The sequence below is a fragment of the Neopsephotus bourkii genome, unplaced genomic scaffold (genome assembly GCF_033783945.1).
Source record: "Neopsephotus bourkii isolate Nb327-2 ecotype Australia unplaced genomic scaffold, CSIRO-AGI_Nbou_v1 NB_1637, whole genome shotgun sequence".
Taxonomy (NCBI): Eukaryota; Metazoa; Chordata; class Aves; order Psittaciformes; family Psittacidae; genus Neopsephotus; species Neopsephotus bourkii.
In genome coordinates this window covers 4,785,700-4,806,419 of record NW_026902112.1, presented here as the reverse complement: position 1 = coordinate 4,806,419, position 20,720 = coordinate 4,785,700, and the positions used below count along the sequence as shown (strand labels likewise).

At 36.8% G+C, this 20,720-nt stretch overlaps 1 protein-coding gene across 5 annotated transcripts in view; it reads right to left on the bottom strand.

Annotated features, from left to right (window-relative positions):
• Nucleotides 1-20,720, bottom strand: part of EFR3A (EFR3 homolog A) — a 77,830-nt gene that overhangs the window by 45,886 nt on the left and 11,224 nt on the right. Inside the window, exons 3-6 of one of the 5 annotated variants that reach the window (XM_061374097.1) lie at nucleotides 20,540-20,629; nucleotides 9,231-9,307; nucleotides 7,366-7,493; nucleotides 6,462-6,612 (exon numbers count right to left, since the gene is read on the bottom strand). In XM_061374097.1, coding sequence (XP_061230081.1) covers nucleotides 6,462-6,612; nucleotides 7,366-7,493; nucleotides 9,231-9,307; nucleotides 20,540-20,552 — 369 coding nt within the window. In that variant the 5' untranslated portion in view covers nucleotides 20,553-20,629. Of the gene's footprint in view, nucleotides 1-6,461; nucleotides 6,613-7,365; nucleotides 7,494-9,230; nucleotides 9,308-12,906; nucleotides 13,113-20,539; nucleotides 20,630-20,720 lie in introns of those variants that run through there. The other 4 variants (XM_061374095.1, XM_061374096.1, XM_061374094.1 and 1 more) reach the window with 4 other exon arrangements.

Sequence of the window (20,720 nt, the reverse complement as noted above, 5' to 3'; positions counted from 1 at the left end):
TAATTCAACACAGTATATAATTCCATTCCATTACAGAAATTTGTAGTTGTTTCAGTACACTTTAGTCTACAATTTCTCCTTGCTTATCAGTGGTGCTCCTAAACTGTTACTGCTGTTCAATAAATATTTTACTCCTAAGCACCTATTTTCAACCATATTTCAAATATAAAAATTATTCGACCTAAAAAAGGACAAAACTCTTGTAAAAGTCCAAGCACTTGCCTAGGACATACTTAGAAAGCTTTTAGAGATGTAAACATGTCATTCAGTCATAGTAAATGCTGGCAATCACCCACTGGTAATTGATGGCAATTTTACCAGTACAAGCATCTTCTATATTTGTACAATACTGAAGGTACAAAAAGGAACTAACATCAGTAATATCTTATTACCATCAATTCTGAAACCAGTAAAAGTCAATCAGTATGAAACCATAGAGATCTATCATGAAATAAGGAAGAAACATCTATTCAGAAGATGTCTGTCCAAGACTGAGTCAAGAAAGTTGGATCATGTTACCAGGAAGACAGAGACTGTGTGAGTCCTCTAAGTAAAACATGCAATTTCTTAAATTAAATTCCTAAGGACATAATTTATTTTATGTATTTCTACTGCCTTATCACTCTTATGTAACAAGTACAGAAGGAGAAAAATAATAACTTTAATGGAGCCTAGATGTCTTTAAAGAAGGTCAGGTTTTTGTGGCAATTCAAGAACAATCAGCATGCATCATATTTGAGTTACAGTTATGGTATTTAAAGTATCTCCCTGAAAAAAACCCAGTAGGCTGGATCTGAGCAGTATTTTTTTGTTATATTTGAGCTCCCAGTCTGTCTTTCACAGACTGCATTTTTCACAGGTTTCAGATGGGGGAAAGGGAGCGCTGATATTGAGCTAGTAGACAAAACTACTGTATTCCATTAGTAGAAAACTATCACATACAGAAATAAGATATCCTATAAGCAGAAGACTCTTCTAAACTTCACAGGACAGCATTTGTAAGTGTGTGAATACATGCATGTACTTCACCAAAAAATACAAACAAGACAAACACTTCCGCTTTTCTAAACAGGAAAGTTTCAAACACCATATTCATGCATTAACTTCACAAATACAGTATTAAAATGATCATAAATAATCAGAAGATAAAGGTTGTCAGCAATAGAAAGGTCAGCTGAGATTGCTCATTTTGAGTTTTATCAGCATAGGATGAATAGTTTAACTTTCTATTTTTACTTCGTGCCACTTGGAGGAAAATTATCCTGAATGCCAAATGTATACTTGTGTAACAAAGCCACTAATGGCTCACAAGACACTTAGTAAGTCGGGCTTTGAAACTGCAAGACCAGAGAGCATGAGGTGGGGAAAGCAATACATAACTGTGACTGACCCTAACAGGACTGTCTGAAGTGACTTATTCAGCATCATCATCTAGTAGATGCAGACAGAATTTAGAAGATAATTTAATAACCTAAAGGATGAGAAAGAGTGCTTTGTGTACTTCTGTCATTTTGTACCTTTAACTCCTGTAAAAAAAGATGAAGCAGGGATCCTAGAGATTAAATAGTTCTATTGTATATTAAATCAGCACAGGTTGAGAATTGGGCTTGTACAGCCTGGAGAACAGAATGCTCCGGAGAGATCTCAGAGTAGCTTCTGCTACCTAAAGGGGTCCTTGTACAGACAGGACTTTCAGCAACCTGGTCTAGTGGAAGGTGTACTTGCTCACAGCAGGGGGCTGGAACTACATAATCTTTAAGGTCCCTTCCGACCCAAAACATTGTGTGATCCTGTGAATTCCACATTGGTCATAGAATGAAAGAAACATCTTGTAACAAAGGTAAGTTTCCATCACATACTTCTAGATCACTATACTGCAGACAAATAAGACAAAGAAATAAGTAATCTACTGGGAATATTTACCCTGACATTCCTTAATTTCACAGTCTTGACATTTTCTATTATTTTTACATGCATATGTACATCAATTCTGCCAAACCCAACTGCTTTTATAAGCCAACATTAATAAACATAGAAATCTTGTTATATCAGGCACTGCTCATTTCTCTGCTTGGGATACTGCTTGTCTTCTTCTAATTAAGAAATTATAACAACCAGCAAAACCAGTCACCTTCTCATGCGCAGAAAGCCAAACACTATCACTGTTGGTATCACTATTTCACTGCTCCTGAGAAGTGCCCTTCTTAAAAACGGCACCCAAACAACTAAAGAAAGCATTTATGGTAAATTTAAAGTTTGGTAATATTGCAGTCTACATGTAATTGCTATTTTTCAGATGAAAAAACAATATTTTACTATCAAAATGCAAAGAAGAATTCACCCCATCAGCATTCCAAATTAGCTTAAAATGGTTTGAATTCAACCGAGTTTTCCCAACACAGTTTAAGATGAAAGTTTTGCTAAATCATACACCCTACCATAACTTAGCAGCTGCTCACCAAAAACATTTTCTGGACCCTCCTGAAAGAAGTTGACAAAAAATGAAAAATATAAAAAAAATTCTCTCTTCTCACAAACATTCTGACTACAAGTTCAAAGATTTTAAAGCTTTTCACCTCTGGACAGGAAGAACAAACATAATTCATTCTATCCTAGTAATAGAACTACTATAGATCTAAGCAACACAATTATTTGTACATGAGAGACACATTTTCCACAATAATCGGTTACTGAAATTCTGCAAAACAGAGAGAGAAATTTAGCATTGCCATAAGTTCCTATGTAACTTACTGCCATCAGCCTTCAGATTCTGCAGTACTTAAGCCAAGGAAATCTCACTTACCCCACTACATTTTTTCAGTTTCCTCACCAGCATATGCTTTCCTAGCACATGGTTAATAAAAATATCTTCCAAGATAGAAAAAGCCATTTTGAATTTCATAGACACTGCCAATTCGAAATCTGGTCTACATAAAAAAAAAAAGTAGCACTGTTCAACATGTAACAGGTTGCCCAAGGAAGTGGTAAATGCCTCCATCCCTGGCAGTGTTCAAGGCCAGGCTGGACTGAGCCTTGGGCATCATGGTCTAGGGCAAGGCATCCCTGCCCATAGCAGGGGGTTTGGAATAAGATGACCTTAAGGTCCTTTCCAACCCTAACTATACTATGATTTTATATCCACTAATGAATTTCAAAGTATCTGCCTATATAAAGTAGATTTACAATTTTTATAAAAAAAAAAAAAATCATTGCCGCTACAGGAAATAAACTTAACTTACAAATGCAATATAGAAAAGGGTAAAGGAAATTAATTATATGCAACCTGAAGATCAGGCATAAAACTACATAAATGAAAAACAATTTATCTAAACCAGAAATCTTCAGGTTTGCTTTTTAAAAGTGAATCAACTTAAGTCCCAAAATTCAACGTCAAAAAAGAATTTAAGAAGACAAACAGCTGAATTAAACTTACAGGGTTTTTTGTATGACATCAAGTACCAAGCCGAATAAGATCTGCATCCAGAACAGATACTCGGAAGTCAGGGGGGAAAATAAACCCACAACCCTGGAAGACAGTGGGAGCTTCCAGATCTTTCCAAGACTTTAAACTACCTGGATCATTCAGTACACAGACTTGTTTCATTTGAAACCCTGACCTCTGAGGAATCATACGAGTCCTCACAGTTGAAGCAAAAATCTGTGTGTGAGGCTGAAAAAGACCTACAACTTGAGTATTACAGTTGAATCTTACTTGAAAAACATCACTGCCTTTCTGAAGTGATAAGAGCTTTCCAGTGAAGCTCTGAAGGCCAGCTTTGGGATGGAAAATAAAGATCATCTTATAGCCACAATCTTACTCCACAACTTCTTAAGTGTAAAGAGACTATAAATTTGTATTGATCTGAAATCGAGTTTAACCTAAGAGTATTATGGAAACTTTTCTAAAGGTTGCCTGACTTTTATCCGCTTAAAGACTTTTACTTTATATACGATTTATTCTTCTCTTCAATACACATTTCCACTCCAAAGTGGTACACCAGAATGACTAAAGCATGTGAAATATTATTGAGTCCCTCTATCTCTACTCTTTTTGTTGTTTATTTCCTTCAGGAAGAGAGGAAAAAATAAGAGGCTAAATGTGATGGGAAACTTACACTAAGTCTAACAGAATTTATTTAAGAGCACAGTAGGTCAGTGTCCTTGGTAACTGACAAGCTGTCAGTGCCAATACACTTTGCTCCTCTTCAGTCAACACAAATAGAATCCATCTTTTCATCTATTAGGGAAATTAGCACAATTAGGCTGAAATTAGCTTTGGGATACTGCTGAAAAGCCTCATAGATTCAGTCTCCTCACAGAATCCCAACACCTTATTTAGGAAAAAAGTAACAATTTTTGGTTACTGAGTTTTATAACAGATAAACACAAATTAGCTCCTAATTTAGGAAGTCCATTAATCTGCTTTGCTTATAAAAGACTTCATTAGGAACGGACAGGAATATCAAACAAATTACCATGAGTAGAGTTCTGGTCAACAGAATCAAATTAGAAGTGACTTATGTCCTGTATATTGAAATGGAGGTTGGCAATAACTGCCATCATGGATTTTAAACAACTGGAAAGTGATGCACATCTTGCTATTTGGCAGCCCAGGAAGTATGTTCCAAAGCTATTTCCTTTAAGAGATCTCATCGAGGCATTATTATACAAAACAAATTGAAAGAAGCAGGGTATTTTGCCTCAAATGTATTAAAATAAAACTCTCTCTCTCTCTCTCTCTCTACATATATGTACAAAATGAAATGAGATATATGTATCCTTATTACCATCAGTAAAGCTGTTAGTTTGGGGGACAAGGGGACACTCCTGCATGAGAGCAAGAACACTGCATTTCACCAAAATAAGGAATTCTACTTCAGAGGTGCACCACTCTACGATGCCCTCCCATCTCCCTGAACTGCAGCTCTATTTTATTCCATCAACTGGAAATCATGCCCAAATGAAAGCCCAACTGTTTTACAAGCTCCAGAAAGAACCCTGACACTGCTAACAATGCCATTACCTGTTTCATAAAATCACAGAATAGTTAGGGTTGGAAAGGACCTTAAGATCGTCACCTATTCCAGTGCCTCACCACCCTAACAGGAAAGAATTTCCTCCTTATATCCAATCTAAACTTCCCCTGTTTAAGTTTTAACCCATTATCCCTTGTCCTACCACTAATGTCCCTAATGAAGAGTCCATCCCCAGCATCCCTATAGGCCCCCTTCAGATACTGGAAGGCTGCTATGAGGTCTCCATGCAGCCTTCTCTTCTCCAGGCTGAACAGCCCCAACTTTCTCAGCCGATCTTCATATGGGAGGTGCTCCAGTCCCCTGATCATTCTTGTGGCCCTCCTCTGGACTTGTTCCAACAGATCCATGTCCTTTTTATGTTGAGGACACCGGAACTGCACACAATACTCCAAGTGAGTTCTCACGAGAGCAGAATAAAGGGGCAGGATCACCTCCTTCGACCTGCTGGTCACGCTCTTTTTGATGCAGCCCAGGATACGGTTGGCTTTCTGGGCTGCAAGAGCACACTAAAACCGGCTCATGTTCATTTTCTCATCGGCCAGCACCCCCAAGTCCTTCTCCACAGGGCTGCTCTGAATCTCTTCTCTGCCCAGCCTGTAGCTGTGTCTGGGATGGCTCCGACCCAGGTGTAGGACCTTGCACTTGGTATGGTTAAACTCCATGAGGTTGGCATCAGCCCACCTCACAAGCATGTCAAGGTTTACTCATGTAAAAGCACTCACACCCAGTTAAAACAGTCCACATCACAATTCTGGAACTTACAAAATTCGTACTGCACCACCTGGGAAGTAAAGCAGTAAGAAGGCAAGTGTGACAGAACTAGAATACTGATTGCAACCACCACTCTATTCGGAAAACCAGATCTCCAAATCTTCATTTTGACACTTTTAGTTATGCCCGTTAAGCCTGGATCTGAATCCTGAAATATTTAAGCTACTAAAATGGTGAGGTTGTAACACTGAATATTTTTACCCCCTAGCTACTTTTCAGCTAATAGGAATCTTTCTGTGTAGTGTCAGTGCTGTGGAGAAGGATGTTATGTCCTCCTTCCCACACCTTTGCTCTCATTGCTGGAGAGTTAAAAAAAAACCCCACCACTCTCTTACCTACACAACGTGTCCAGGAGGTCTGTTTAAAGATTCAAAATACGAACTCTCAAACCAGTTTTCCTGTTCCTTCCAGACAAAATTATTTCTGCAGGGGATGAGCCCAGACATCAAAAGACATTTTATAGACTGGAAAGAAACAGAGTTTCTGCTTCCAGCTGGTGTCTGGTCTGTGTTTGGGCCAAACAGTATACCACAACACATACAGAAGCCTCTCAATTCATGGTAACTGGCAAATATTTTGTGACTTCTGAAACCACTTCCCCATAGCAAATAAGCAAAGCTTTACTGATTTGATTCAGCAACTCAATTTACTTACAGAATTAGTTCCAAGAACTTGAAGCTTTGGTTCGCCTGATTCCAGAAGCTTGGCAACCATATGAAGAAAACTTTCCACAAATGGCTTTATGCTTTGAGAATGGCAAGCCATTAGGAGCTGGTCTAATGCCTCCATGGCAATTAAAACATACCTGAAAATTAATGAGATGCACATAAAGACATGCTACATTTATCATTACTACAATTAGCTCAAGTTAGGTCCTTAGTACAACAAAACTTAGAAAAGAAAGAGTTGAAGGCACAGATTTTCCGCTGTCTAAAAATTGAAGTTACTGGTATTTCCTACATTAATTTTTCTTTTTTCTTCTTTTTTTTTTGGAGGGGAGGCAGGCAGCAGTGAATTGAGTGTTTTTAGAAGGGATGCCATAATACTTGGTAATAGAGTAAATATAGTCTAGTTCTTTTTCCTACCACATTTTATTTTAACTTCTAAATTCCAGATTTCTAGTCTGCAGATCCTCTTTCTATCCAAATCACGCTCTGGAAAGCCATGCTCCTGGACAATCAGATGACATACAAATTAAGCAGAAAAAAGAGTAAAGAAAGCAGTGACAAAAATTAATTACCCTAAAAAATGGACATTTATTCATTCTATAAAGTTTCTGAAAATAGCTTTTGACATCACGGAAAGCCAAAACTGATGGCCTGTGGTAGATGTTGCCTTTCTTTTCCAAATCCTGCTTCTCAGACTCAGTATTTTCCTACTCCATTCTCATAGTCTTTAAAAAACTTTTCCCTGACTCCATATTCTTTAAAATTTGAGCTCAAGCAGGACTTAAGAGCATGAAAGTGTTTCAAAAGTTCCCACTGAAATGCAATTTAGCCAAAAGGGCTGATAAAACATGTTAACATCTATTTCTAAATGCTGCGACTTATTTCCTTACCCATAGCGATGTCTGACAACATCTCTGCTCAGTCTCTCTGCAAGGTAAGCGCCGATTCGATCCAGTTTTTCTGGTGCAGACACTGCATAGAAAGTCAGCTTCTCCATGTCAGCTTTAACAAGACCATCCTAAAAGCAGACATACAAAATACATAAAGCAAAAAAGTTCACAGAAAGTATAAAGCTTTTGAAGTATTTTTCCTTTTGCCTACTCAACATTTAAAGATCTGAGCCATACAGATGGGAACAAGCTATTGAAAAAACACCAAACAACCCACAACTTGAGCAAAATTGTCATCAGCTTTGCTGCAAAAATCAGCAATATAAAAAAGTACAGTATTTTTTAAAGAAATAAAGCAACTATTTCTCCCATCTTTTTTTGGGCGAGATGGGAGGCAACACATGACAGGTATTCAAAAGAGATTATTTAGTGAGACATATCACCAGTTCTAACACACACTTTTTTCCTATTGGTACAATGTAAACTTTTACTTTTCCCCTTCACCTCCCAGAAAGTGTATTTGATGAATAATTTTGACACTACATACAAACAAGTTTGCACTTTAAATACTTTACTTCGCCAGTGTCGTATCTTGGACAAGGCTGACCTACAGGGTACCTGAAGCATAACTGTATAGAACAAGAGCAAAGATTACCATATTAGTTCCAACATGAAATGTTACATGTTATACAACATGAGGATGTAGTTATAACTATCAGGTAAGAAGGATAAGGCTTTTTGTCTTTTTCTTTCCAAATAAATGACTTTGAAGCATTTAAGACAATAATTAATTAATACATTGTATAAAGCAAGTCTTCTCATGTACATTTCCCTCTAACACAGGCAAAAACCAGAATGGCCTGGCTTCATCCTGCACTAAGCCCATGAACATTAAAAAAAAACAGAGCCTAAGAGGTGCCATCTCAGAGCTACTTAGTCAGATTAAAGCTCTATGACTACAACTGTAGTAATTCTGGGTGTTTCTAAACCTGTACCAAACAAGTAGATTAAACCAAATAAATCTATGAAACCATGCTGTTCCATGCCTTCAACACACTGTATCTGCAGAAAACATTTCCCTTGCAGCCAGTAACATACACTTAGAGAGTAATCAGCACTCAGTAATAACACATTTTAAAGAAAAGCCCACATACTTTGTAAGCTATAAGGAAAATGTTATACAAATGCTGACTGTTCTGCTTGCTTCTGCTGTAATACAAGAAAACAAAATCTGGCAACACATTTAAAAAAGTACTGCAGGCCATACATAAGATCTTGATCAGAGTGAACCATCACATGGTTATGTACAGATATATGCACTGCTGCTTATTTTCAGAGAGTAAAAACCAGGCTTTAATATAGCACCGAGACAGTTCTAGTGTATATGAGTAACTGGAGAAATTAAAACAACAAAAAAAACCCTTTTGGATCACAACAGTCTACAGAACAATAAAAACTTACACAGTCAGTACATTAAGAGTTAGGAAATTAAAATCTTGTAGAAAACCAGAGTGTGCACACCTGCAACCACAGAACTACAAACACTTCTTTTGTTACGTAGATAGGAAACTAAACGCTACCTCTGCTGAATACCCTGTTTAATTAAATCTCTATTTCTCTGAACAAAACATCCTAATTTTACTCTTCAATATACACAGCCCTTCCCTGAGAATTAGACCAGATGATCTGTAGAGGTTCCTTTCCAGCTAAATTGTTCTGCTAACTTCTATTAAAGCTACAAAGTGCTAAAGCAGAATTTATTGTAAAATGTTAAAATAGGAAATTAAAAAATAAAAAGTATTAGTTACTAAACAATTTTTTTTCAAATATTAATCCCTCCTTAAACTTTTAACGGCATCACTCACTTTTGGATCTTCAGGAAATATGTTGTCTACCAGACGCTTGTAGCGAGGTCTCAAAGCAGCACAGCAGCAGCACACTCCTGCAGAGAGATTAACCCAACAGAATTCAGAATTCAGTTTTAGGAACTCTGGTGTTTTCATTGGAAGTGACTAGCTGACAAGCAAGGAGGAGAAAGAGTGAGTTCAGCTTCTTGTTACTACCAGCAATAAAGCAAAATGAAGGTAATTGGAAACGACTGAGAAGTCAAATAAGCAACGCTACTAATATAACACGAGGAAAACATGCAAGCATCTTGGGTACTAGAAATGTACCTGCCATCCTAAAAAATACACATGCAGAAAGATAAATAAATTAGTAATATTAAAAGCAAGAGTACTTCATTTGCTGTTTCATCTTCATTCTGACCAATCACCATTTCAAAATATATCTAAGTGTGTGTTATGTTCACTTTTCCACAAAGTCAACTATGAAGTTTTACAGGCACATATATAAAGCAATAGAAACCACAACATAAAACACTACCTTCAATATTCCACTATTTCAGTGGGCATCAGGCAAAAGACAGTCGCGTGGAGAAAGGAATTTTTCTGATCTCAATTCTACTCTACTACTAATACACATAAAGATCATCAGAACAATACATGCAACTTGCAAGTGTATTAATTTTAAAAGTATCATACTGTCTGCTCTAAAAAGGCAGAAACCTATGGTTTAGTTTTTCTAGCACTCAGGACTACTAGAATATTGAAATAATTCCAGTTTATATTAAAAAATACCACCTGAAGGTAAAAACTCGGTACAAAAAGAAAATAAAAAAAGCTTTCAGACACATTGTCCAACTATTTCATCAGTGTCAGTTTATTTTAAAGGAATTTAAATGTTTTAACGTATAAGGTTTTAAAGGCTCCAGTGGACACAGTATGAGACCAACTCACTGGTCAAGTCTCAGATCAGCTCTGATGCACAAGAACCATTAAGTAGAAAACAATACACTGAGTAATAATACCTAAAAGAATGCATGCAGATCAATGGCTTTCATCAGTCATCCAAATCTCAACACCCAGTGCATTCAGAGTAGCCAAATATCTTACAAATATCTTATTACAGGTATCCATTTAGGTACTCAAAAAATCCTAAAATACTTTGCCAAAGGTAGTAAAAGCTGTAAAAGCTTTTGCTGCAAATCAAAATAGCAAAAAGAATGAAGGGCATCCTGGCACTAACTCTGATGATTACAATTTATCTGCAAACTTTTCACACTGTGAAGAAGTATTAGACAAATACACCAGGATTTGTATTTCTTTACTTCAGATATCCAAGTAACCTTAGTCTTTTTTTATGACAATATTTGAGATGAGTAGAGACATTCTCCCCCTATTCCCCCTGTTCTCTGCTACTACTTATCTTTTGGACAAAAGGCAATTCTGCTTACAGTCTGACAACTCAATTCTTGCAAATTATTTAATCAAAACCAGTTGTCAAAGATACATCTATGGTTTTAAAAGGACACTTTATGATTTCCTCAGTGGTCTTTTAACTCATTTCATGAATTAAGAGAGCCAAACATTACCAGTAAGATGAACACAGACTTATAACTTCAATACATAACTATGAAAACAAAAAACACTCAAAGAATAAACAACTGGAATATTGAGATGCTTTGTATGAAACAGTACTTTGTCACTACTGTCAAATTCCTCTTGTGATTCCTGTTGACATATTCTCACTGAGGTCTAAGCACTGTAAAAATCTACATTTAATAAAAGCTGCAGGTACAAAGTCGTAAGAATCAAAGCCATTTCGTATGCCACTAGAAAATGTAGGTATCAAAAGAGGTTAAAAACCTGCCTGACTTAAAGCAAATGATTCAGTTGCACAAAAACATTCTACTGAGAGAAATGTTGTGCAACATTTTAAAAGTGAAATCATGACAAGAAATGAGTTATTAGTGTATAAGATATCACTCAGTATTGGGAAATTCAAGTAAGATCATCAAAATCCACCAAAACAAGACTTCATCCTGTTAAATGCTTCTGGAGTTAAATATACAGCTCTGCACCTGGCTCAATGCTCTTAGTACTTGCGTCTTCCTACTTGATTTTCTACTTTATGGACCCTTAGCATTGGTCCAGAGCAAACAGTATAACAAAATATTATTACAATAACTGCAGCAACATATTTTGCCTCAGCTACCTAAAATGTAACAAGAACAGAAAATACTGTAAAATACTGCATGCAAGATAGAGGCAGTTAAAAAAAATAATCTTTTAATTTCTTCTTTATGTGACAGAAGAAGAAAGTCTTTGCAAAGACCCACAACTTAAATCTTCAGATGCTCTTTCAGAACTGTGTTAATGACATAAATTTAACATAAAACCTGCATAGAATTACTCCTTCAAGGAGGATAAAGTCTATCAGGTAACAGCACCAACTTCTTCTGGCAGCCGTATCAGACGGTTTCAGTTAATGGAAACTTTGTATTGTTCAAACACTGCTCTTCACATTTACGGCACACAATGAATTTTGACATAAAGAAAAATGCCTAGCTAAGTATATAAGATTTGACAATTTTCTCCCCACCCTGGATTTTCACTAGTATCTTTACATGGCTGTGTATTTAACTATAGCACACTTTACATGAGAAAACCCTAAAGCAAACACAAAACAACAAAGTTTTCAAAGAATTCTCTACCATTAAAATGTAAAACTAAAATTGGTATGTTAATGTCACTAAAAGAACTTTCTAAATTCAACAGAACATTCAAGTATCACAAAGTGAGAGTTAATCTATCAAAGCTTTCAGCCTCCAAAGGTATTATCAGTAGAGAAATTAAAGCAGAGCACTATCAGAAAAATAATAAAGTGACAGACTCCCCAAACAACACAGAAAAAAAGGAAACCAAAGGCAAATCCCCAAACAATTAACAGTCATTAGACAGATTTTGTGGAAAAGCTATTAACTATTGCTCAGTGTTTTGATTTAACCAGTTAAGATTAATAGAAAACACAGGAATAGGTTAAAAAAGAAGTATGAATATTAAAACCCCAAATCATCGCACAAAAATCAAATCTTAACAACATACACTGAAAATAGACTGAACTTAAAGAAATAAAACAAAATCTTGGAACATTTCACAATATAAACTGGAAAAGATGAATGTTCTAAAAGATGGATAGAAGCTGAGCAATTGAAAACGGATTCTCTACTTCTCGGGTACAAATTTAACCCATACAAGTTGATCCAAAGCACACATTCGCTTCACACAAATAAGCTGTTTTGTAGGTCTACAGAGCGTGGACACTAAGCCAGGCAAAAGGAACCCACTTCATTTTATGCAGGTTTATCGACAAAAATTCCTATGACAATTTAAGTCTCCCCCCAGAAGACATCTCTATGTCATCTTATACAAGTAAATATAAAGGATAAAGCAATATCTACAGAGAAGTTCACACTTACATGATAGTCAACACAAAAGTTCTAAAAAATACTTATGGGATTTTCTGAGTTAAAAATATGCACCTTCTCTCTTGCTAAAGGAGTCCCGCAACCTGCACTTTACATGTTAAAAACTGTACATATTTAAACAGCTGTAGCGGTTCTTTTTAAACACATTTATTCTACTCAACAGCAGTAAGAAGAAGTAGTCCACATTATCAGAAAATGGTAATTTCACCTACCCAAACACATACATGGTCTTGGTTCAAAAGCAGAATTATAATCATAGGCTTTTTCTTGCTCAACAGTTGGAACCTGAACATACTGCCTCATCCTGGATATGATCTCACTCCCTGGGAACTCTCCTTTTTCAGAAATGTGCTCTCTCACACTAGCACAGCAGCAGTTACTTCAGGCGAGGGCTCTGCAGTACTAGAAGCTTATCTGATGAGCTCTGTGACACCTACATAAAGCCACCAAGCACGTGAAAAACTTCAGTATCAAATTCTGTTAACAAGGCCAGGCACAAGAAGAGAGACAAGTATGAAAGATACATCATCAATGTGTGATTCACAGCTCATCGAATAAAACTGCAGAGCCAGTTTAATTACTTTAACTTTCCCAGAACACACAGTCATTATTTCTGTGACTAGAAGTTAAAAAAAAAAAGTATAGTTTCAGGAAAACCTGTGTTCATTCAGCTGCCACACATCACTGCAGAGTGACAAATAAATTGGCAGAACATATACTCACTTGATCTTGCTGAAGAATGGCCAGAAAAAGATATTTAAGACAGGCTGCTGACCATAAAGGCTTTTTAAACTAAAGGGTTTATCTCTAAGATCAGAGAAGCACTTAAAAAATTAATAGGTTAATGAAACTAACATCTCTAATACTTCAGAATTCAAGAAGCAAGGATTACAGAATTTAAATCCTTTACATCCTTACTCACAAAGACTGTGACACGTCAGGTAGAAAATCAATTTGGAATGAAACAAGTCTGAAATTCCTTTGTGGCTTCCCAGCACATCTCATCATGTTATCATTTTACTTCCTACATTACATCCACTTGGGCAACACAAACACAGGATTTCCATATAGGTTTTTCTGTAAACCATGTAAATCATAATGTCCTGGTTTTAATAAAATCACACCTAAAAATTTCCATCAAATAACAACTCCACACCAATTCTAAACTTAAGAGACTTGTGCTAATAACATAGTGTTTAGTGCAAAGAAACTCAGATAAAAGACTGAGCTGCACAGAAACTGTCACCACACAGTTTATTAAAGGAACCCTGTGGTGACAATTAGAAAAATACCCATTGCAATAAAGTTTCATTTGAAATGAGTTTGTCTGAATCTTCACTTACATCTTACTCATAAAAATTACAGGAACACAAAACCTTCAAGCTGGCTTTAGACATCAAACACCAAGTTTTGCCTATCAAGCTCAAAGCTGCCAGATTATTTTCCTCTTTATCAAAACCTGCCAAAGCAGAAAACAAATGGATTGTATAATTTATCTCATGCTAGAATTTCTTCCACAATTCTGTAACGTTAATATTGCTGTCAACTGTCTGCAGAACATTAACGACCTGAACCAAGATTTCATATTCACTCACTGAGTATTTCTGTTGTCTCAAGCTTGTATCTGGTCATCTGTATCTTTATTGTCTATCTTACAAGATTAAAAACAGCCTTATAAAAAAATAGCATAACTAACATAAAAGTTTGAATCTACAGATAAATGCATGTTTTGCTAATATCAAGAAACTGAGCAATGTTAAAAATACATTTGGTTGCTCAATGTACTATATGATTATGTAAAACTGAGTACTTTTATACATTAAAATTTTATTTCACTTGTCTATATCTGAGGTGAGAAATACAAACAAAACGTAATTGGTTTCAAATACCCAGAGTAAAGTGCATAAAGTAACACTTCACTACACTAACTATACCTGCTTGGTTTTGAACTGCTAATATCAGTTGATGCATTTCATTTTCAAGGGCATTCCCTTTCCACTATGAAAAACAGATCAAATATTTTAGAACAAAGTAATTATTCTGGCCATATAAGGGAGTTAATTAAAAATATTCTTCACCCTGCTATAAAAAGAACAATTGCCGTAAGGACGCACTCATCAACCATTACAATGTCCCCGGAGCGCGCTCCCAGAGAGAACAGCGGCCTCATCACTTAGCCAGGATGAGGTCCCACCCCCCCCATAAACCTCTCCTCTCCTCCACCTTTCACCTTGGTGTCATTTGAGTTCTCAACAGCTGGTTTCCAGCCTCTCTCCATCAAAACTTAGTAAAGAAAATGTCCAGATGAAATCTCTGTCTGGAGAGTATGATACTCATCTCAACGTGGACTTCTGACCCCCATGACAGCAAAAACACAGTAACAGCCAACGTGGAAAACTCCATCCACTACCTTGGTTGGACAGTTTTACATTTCTTCTTAAAAATAGTTTGATGCTCAATTAATTTGAAACAAATGGAAAAAGCCCCACAACTTTCTCCCCAGAATTTCTTTTTACAGTAAAGCTAATTATAAAGCTAATTCTGGCACAGTATGACTTCAAGGTGTGTAATTCTATACTTGGATCAGATCAACGCAGAGAGATGCACAGCATGCTACAGGGAAAAGCATGCAAAAATAACTTGAATATGAACGCTTTGTGGAAAGGAGAAATGACAATGCCTGTCTAGCTATTAGGTAAGAAGTATGAAAAAGAATGCCAAACCCTACCCTAGTCTTTGTAAGACCCTAGTTTTACAAAGCTTACCACTAAGCCTCTTCAATGAGGTATTCTTTCAGACCCAGTATCAATACAAACAAATCCCCAGGGAATACATTATCTTTGGGATGATGCCTTTTAAAGACTTCTAATCCATTAAAAGGAAGTTTTGCATTACATCAAGTTCTCTGGTTGCATTCTACTTCACCAGTTCCACCGCCCGCAGTGTTTCCATACTGTCTCTTCTTTCTCCCACCTTTGTTGTTTTCACAGAGTAACTTTGTTTCACTTGCTCATTTCTGTTCTTTTCAACACCGCCTCCTCCTTTCCTACTCTTGAGAGAATACCAGCACTCTCTATTTTTAATACAGCATTAAGAATACCTAAAATTAATCTGGTTCCAGCGAAAGAAGCTCTATGGCTTCTTACGAATTTTGCTTCTTAGTTCTTGTCCTTACCTACCTTCCTAAGGTCATCAGTGAAGAGGAAATTCTGTCACTGACTACGGAAGACACCTGGAAAGACATCTCCTTAGAGATGGTTGTGGAGTCTCCTACATTGGAGATATTCAAGGCCCACCTGGACAAGTTCCTGTGTGAGGTACTCTAGGTCACCCTGCTCTTGCATGGGGGTTGGACCAGATGATCTTTTGAGGTCCCTTCCAACCCTTGGGATTCTGTGTGATCTCCTTTTACCCTTCTCTATCACATCTGGCACTGACAACCTGTTCATAGTAAAACACTGGGTAAAGCCCAACTTTCATTCCTGCTTTCAGCACTGGGTTCACAGTCAGGAAATGAATTCCAGGGAATAAACCCAGAGGAGGAAAAAGAAGAGTGTGTCATAATACTCCCATTTCTAATAAATACTGGCTTGGTAACACGACGTTTCATAAATCAGTGAAAAATGGGGACATAAGCAAACTACTGGACTAAAGGAAAGGGGAGCTAAAAGGAGGCTCATAATGTTTTGTGTAATCTCTGAAGCACATGAACTGGCATTATTCCTCCATCCAGGGAAGCAGTAGAGCACAGAGCAGATTTTTAACAAACACTGTCAAAACACCCACCAAGGCCTCATCCAGTAACACACTTTGCCAGAAGGTCATCTTTTACCTACTATTTCATTCAGAATAAAACAAGCAAAGAAGGGTTGACATCACAGCAGCCTCCTCCCACTATTTAACACAAAATGCTTTGATCTGTCTCTCCCTGTCCAAACATATGGCTCCTCCCAGGACCAGTAGATAAAGGCAAACAGAGCCAGCCCAGCACAGGGATGACTGGCACAGAAGTAAGATCCCAGTACCAGACAGGCTATCCTGTTCAAAGCCTGACTTCACCTTGACCCCAACCTATTCTCTAACCAAGATGCACAGTTTTCAGAATACTGCATCCTTGAACACCTCATTGCTGCAGAGGACAGCTGCAGATGACAGGTAAGCATGCAACCCTTCTAGGCACTCAAAAGGCCAACAAACTTGTTTCACATTCCTCCATGAGTTCCACTGAGAAGGAGAGCTGCAACATCTGTACCTCTCTTACCACCTTGTTCCCACTCTACTGCAGCATATTTAAAGATATAAGCTTATGGCAGTAGCACACATGGGTTACTTAGTATCTACTGGAACACAAATGGTCACTCAAACACCATAAACAGTTCTGTCTTTCAGCAGATGTTTTGATTCCAAGGTCAGCATAACAAAAACTGGAATGACCCCTGGCACATAGGAAAGCTGCCAAATGTCTAAAGATCTACCCTGCTGGTCAACTGAACCGTGCACTACATAGTAGCCTCTTCTTGTTTTGAAACTGTGGCATCCCTACACCAAGCAACAGAAGAAACTGTCAAACACTCCCTACTTCTGAAAGGTCATAAAGATTTCGTCAACACATTCACACCATTTGAAGAGAGCTTAAAGGATGGCACTGGTAAACTTTGTCTGTCACCCGCCCTGCAGAAAATAAACATGTGCATCATGGTGAAAAGTCTTGAGGAGGAGGAAGCAAAGGTTGACGTTCACAGGCCTTCTTCCTGGAAGCCTTAAAGCTAATGCAGTGAGAAGGTAAAGCTCAGGGAACTAGGTTTTAATTCAGCATAAACCACTGAACTGTATATGATATGCAAGTGTGTTGTTCTATATATCTTTTTTTCTATGAAAACATCCCAAATGCCAACATAAGTACGATCAGAGCTTTAAAAACAAATTTTACCCTCACTTAAGCACACTCAGCTATAGACTTCAGTACATATACACAAACTATGGAAAAGCATTTCCTAATTAAAAAGTTTCTGCATACAAGTAGCTCAATACCACATGACATTTGATGCCCCCACACATACACACTGTACATAGAAAGCTATTTAAGAAAAGAGAATGGATGAAAAGTTTTCTGTGAATCTAGAACCATACTGTGTTTCTCATCTACCCTGAGAAAACTGAGTACAGCAACCTCTTGAGGCATACACACAGGGCTCAAAACTTAGAATCATACAATCAACTAGGTTGAAAAGACCTTTAAGATCATCAAGTCCAACTATTACCCCAGCACTGCCAAGACCACCACTAAAACGTATCACTGAGGGCCTCATCTACATAGTTTTTGGACCCTTCCAGGGACAGCCTGCTCCTACTCAGCAGCAAAGTGTTTAAACTGTGTTGATATTATTGAAAAATAAAACTCTAAACAAAAATGTTGTAATGTTACTCTGAAAAACAGAGTCCCAGAAGACACAGGGTGAAGAACTCAAATTCTTGTTTAATTGTCTCACTATCTTCCATTAAGTTTACACTCTGCTTGTGTCTATAATTATTCATTTGATTTTTCCAAAAGGCATTTACAAAATACAATATTGCAATTCGGACATGCGAACATAGATATAGAAGAGCAATAAAACAATTTGGAATTAAAAATCTGAAAAAAATCTCTACATATTCTTATGAACAGATCCTTAGAGCTGCCCATAGTTTCCATTATAAAGACTTTCTTTTCTCTGCAGGCAGCTTTACCTAGTTCATCCTGCCCTCATAGAACAATTCTGTGTTAGAACAAACAGACAGAAGTTTATGCAACAACTTTTGAGCATTAATAGATTTAAAAAGAGACATGAAAGACAGCATTTACACCAAAACCCCTCCTTCTAGGTTAATGAATTATAAAATATCCCTGTGGTTCTTATCTTCCCATTAGTTCTAAGGAGTGCTCCATCTCGCAAAAATAATACTCTGTCACTTCTGAAGAAAAATGTCAATATCAATTACAAACTCATCTAAAAAATACCCAAACATACAGAAACAGCCTTGGATCCAGCTTGCACTGCATTTATTACAAGAAAACTCTGCTAGTTTAATCATATCAAACACAGATCAATTATAATTTAATAACTGTTTATATTTTATCCTGTGAAGTTCAAAAGTAGGGTATCAGCATCTCAAAGTCCCTTTCTAACCATTAAACAGTTATGTTGTTTAATGAAAATAAGGAAAAGCTGGTTTAATTGCATAAATTATTCTGTACTTGGTAGAACTACAGAAGTACACAAATAAAGTATATGTGAAGATTTATCTTCACATATTGACTTTCATATTAACAGCTTTACAAAGTATCAGGAAGGAGCAGTGATTCAGTATAATGATATAGCAAAGCGTTAGGTTGTAATTCCTTACTCATTCTCTTTGTAAGGAATGACTAAGCATTCTCAAGTCACAATTAAAGGCTCAGGGTATCCATATAGAGCCAAAGTACAGATCTTAAACAGCAAAATAGTGTACAATGTCCAAGTACAATTTAGAGTCACAACTGCATTCTTCTTTAAAAAATAAAACAACCAAGACCTCTAACAGATCTCAAGCTGGACATTAAAGAGAGGCTGAGTTATACAGGCACCAACTATTCTTAAAAATCTTGGGGTGCAGAATTCGACTCAAACTTTACGTGGCATAAATCTGTTTTTTTAAAAGCCACTGGATTTAAAAGCAATTTAAAAAATGCTTATTTTGAAATAAAATCTTTACCTTTTCTTCAAATAATTGTCAGGGATTTTGCACATCTTTACAAAAGATTAATTCTTACTGACATCGCTTTAGAAGAACAATTCAGTATCTTAAACAAGCCAAAATTCTTAAACGCAAAATACCAGTAGTTCAATGGCATTCATTACATGAGCTCAGTTAACACATGTAGATTATCAAAGGTTAAACAGTTCTTTACCTCCAATGAAAGCTTTTTGCTATGAATTAAAATCATGCAAGTCAGACTACTGCAATATTCACACTACACAAAAAACACATTTCCTGATTTAAACTTCTTTTCCAAGAAAACAGAAAGCACTCCATAAATAGATATAATTGATTCACTCTTTGTATTCTGTACACAGGCAAGCTAAGAGGTTTCTTAGTTTACAGATGACTTCCTGATCTTAAGATTCCTCAATATACCTGTGAAAGACAAGGATCTGTAATTGTTTTAACTTTTGAAATGTGAACAATTATGGCACATCCTTATGTTAGAAAATTTCACACTGACCTCTACATGGCTACCAAAAGGCTCATTGTATTCTTTGAGCCAGTTGGGTTACCAGTAAGAGTCATAGGCCCTTGAACAGTCAGAAACAGAATTTGCTAGTATACCTCCTAGACACAAACTCCAGAATATGAAATCAAGCAGAACTTTGGCTGTTCAGCTAAGCACTCTCAAAATCCAAAACTGTTCACCTTTGCACATGATCACTAGCTGAAATCTGCAAGTAGTAGTCTCATTCATCTACCTACCCCAACTTTCTACTCATTCTTGTCTAATTCCTGATGACTTCTTAGAAATGAAATAGCAATCTTTAAAAGCCAAGAGTCATGTACACAGCTAACTTCCATCCTCAGCAATTCACAAGGTACCTGGTTCTCTAGAGAGCCGCTGGGGATCCTAGAGGTCAATGACAGGAAAGAAAGTCCATACACCATGTAAAGAGAAAGCCAAAATATTTTTAAAAGCAGTTTACCCTGGTCTTTCCACAGGGACATGCGTTTAATCAGAGTGGAAAATTTACTCCCCTTCTCAAAAATCAATTTTCCTTTGTTGTCATGCATAAAAAAATAGGACACTTGCATGCATAATCAGCAGAGCCTTCTTACCCTTTCGTCCCATGACTGAGAAATCAATAGCAAACAATGCTGCGCATGAAGGTTAATCGACTGATAGGAAAACCAATTGCAAAGCGATTTCTGTAAATAACAACAATAGCCATATTTTAATAAAACCTGAGAAAACTATTAAGCTACATTTTAACATTTGATGAACTGCACATGTATAGTT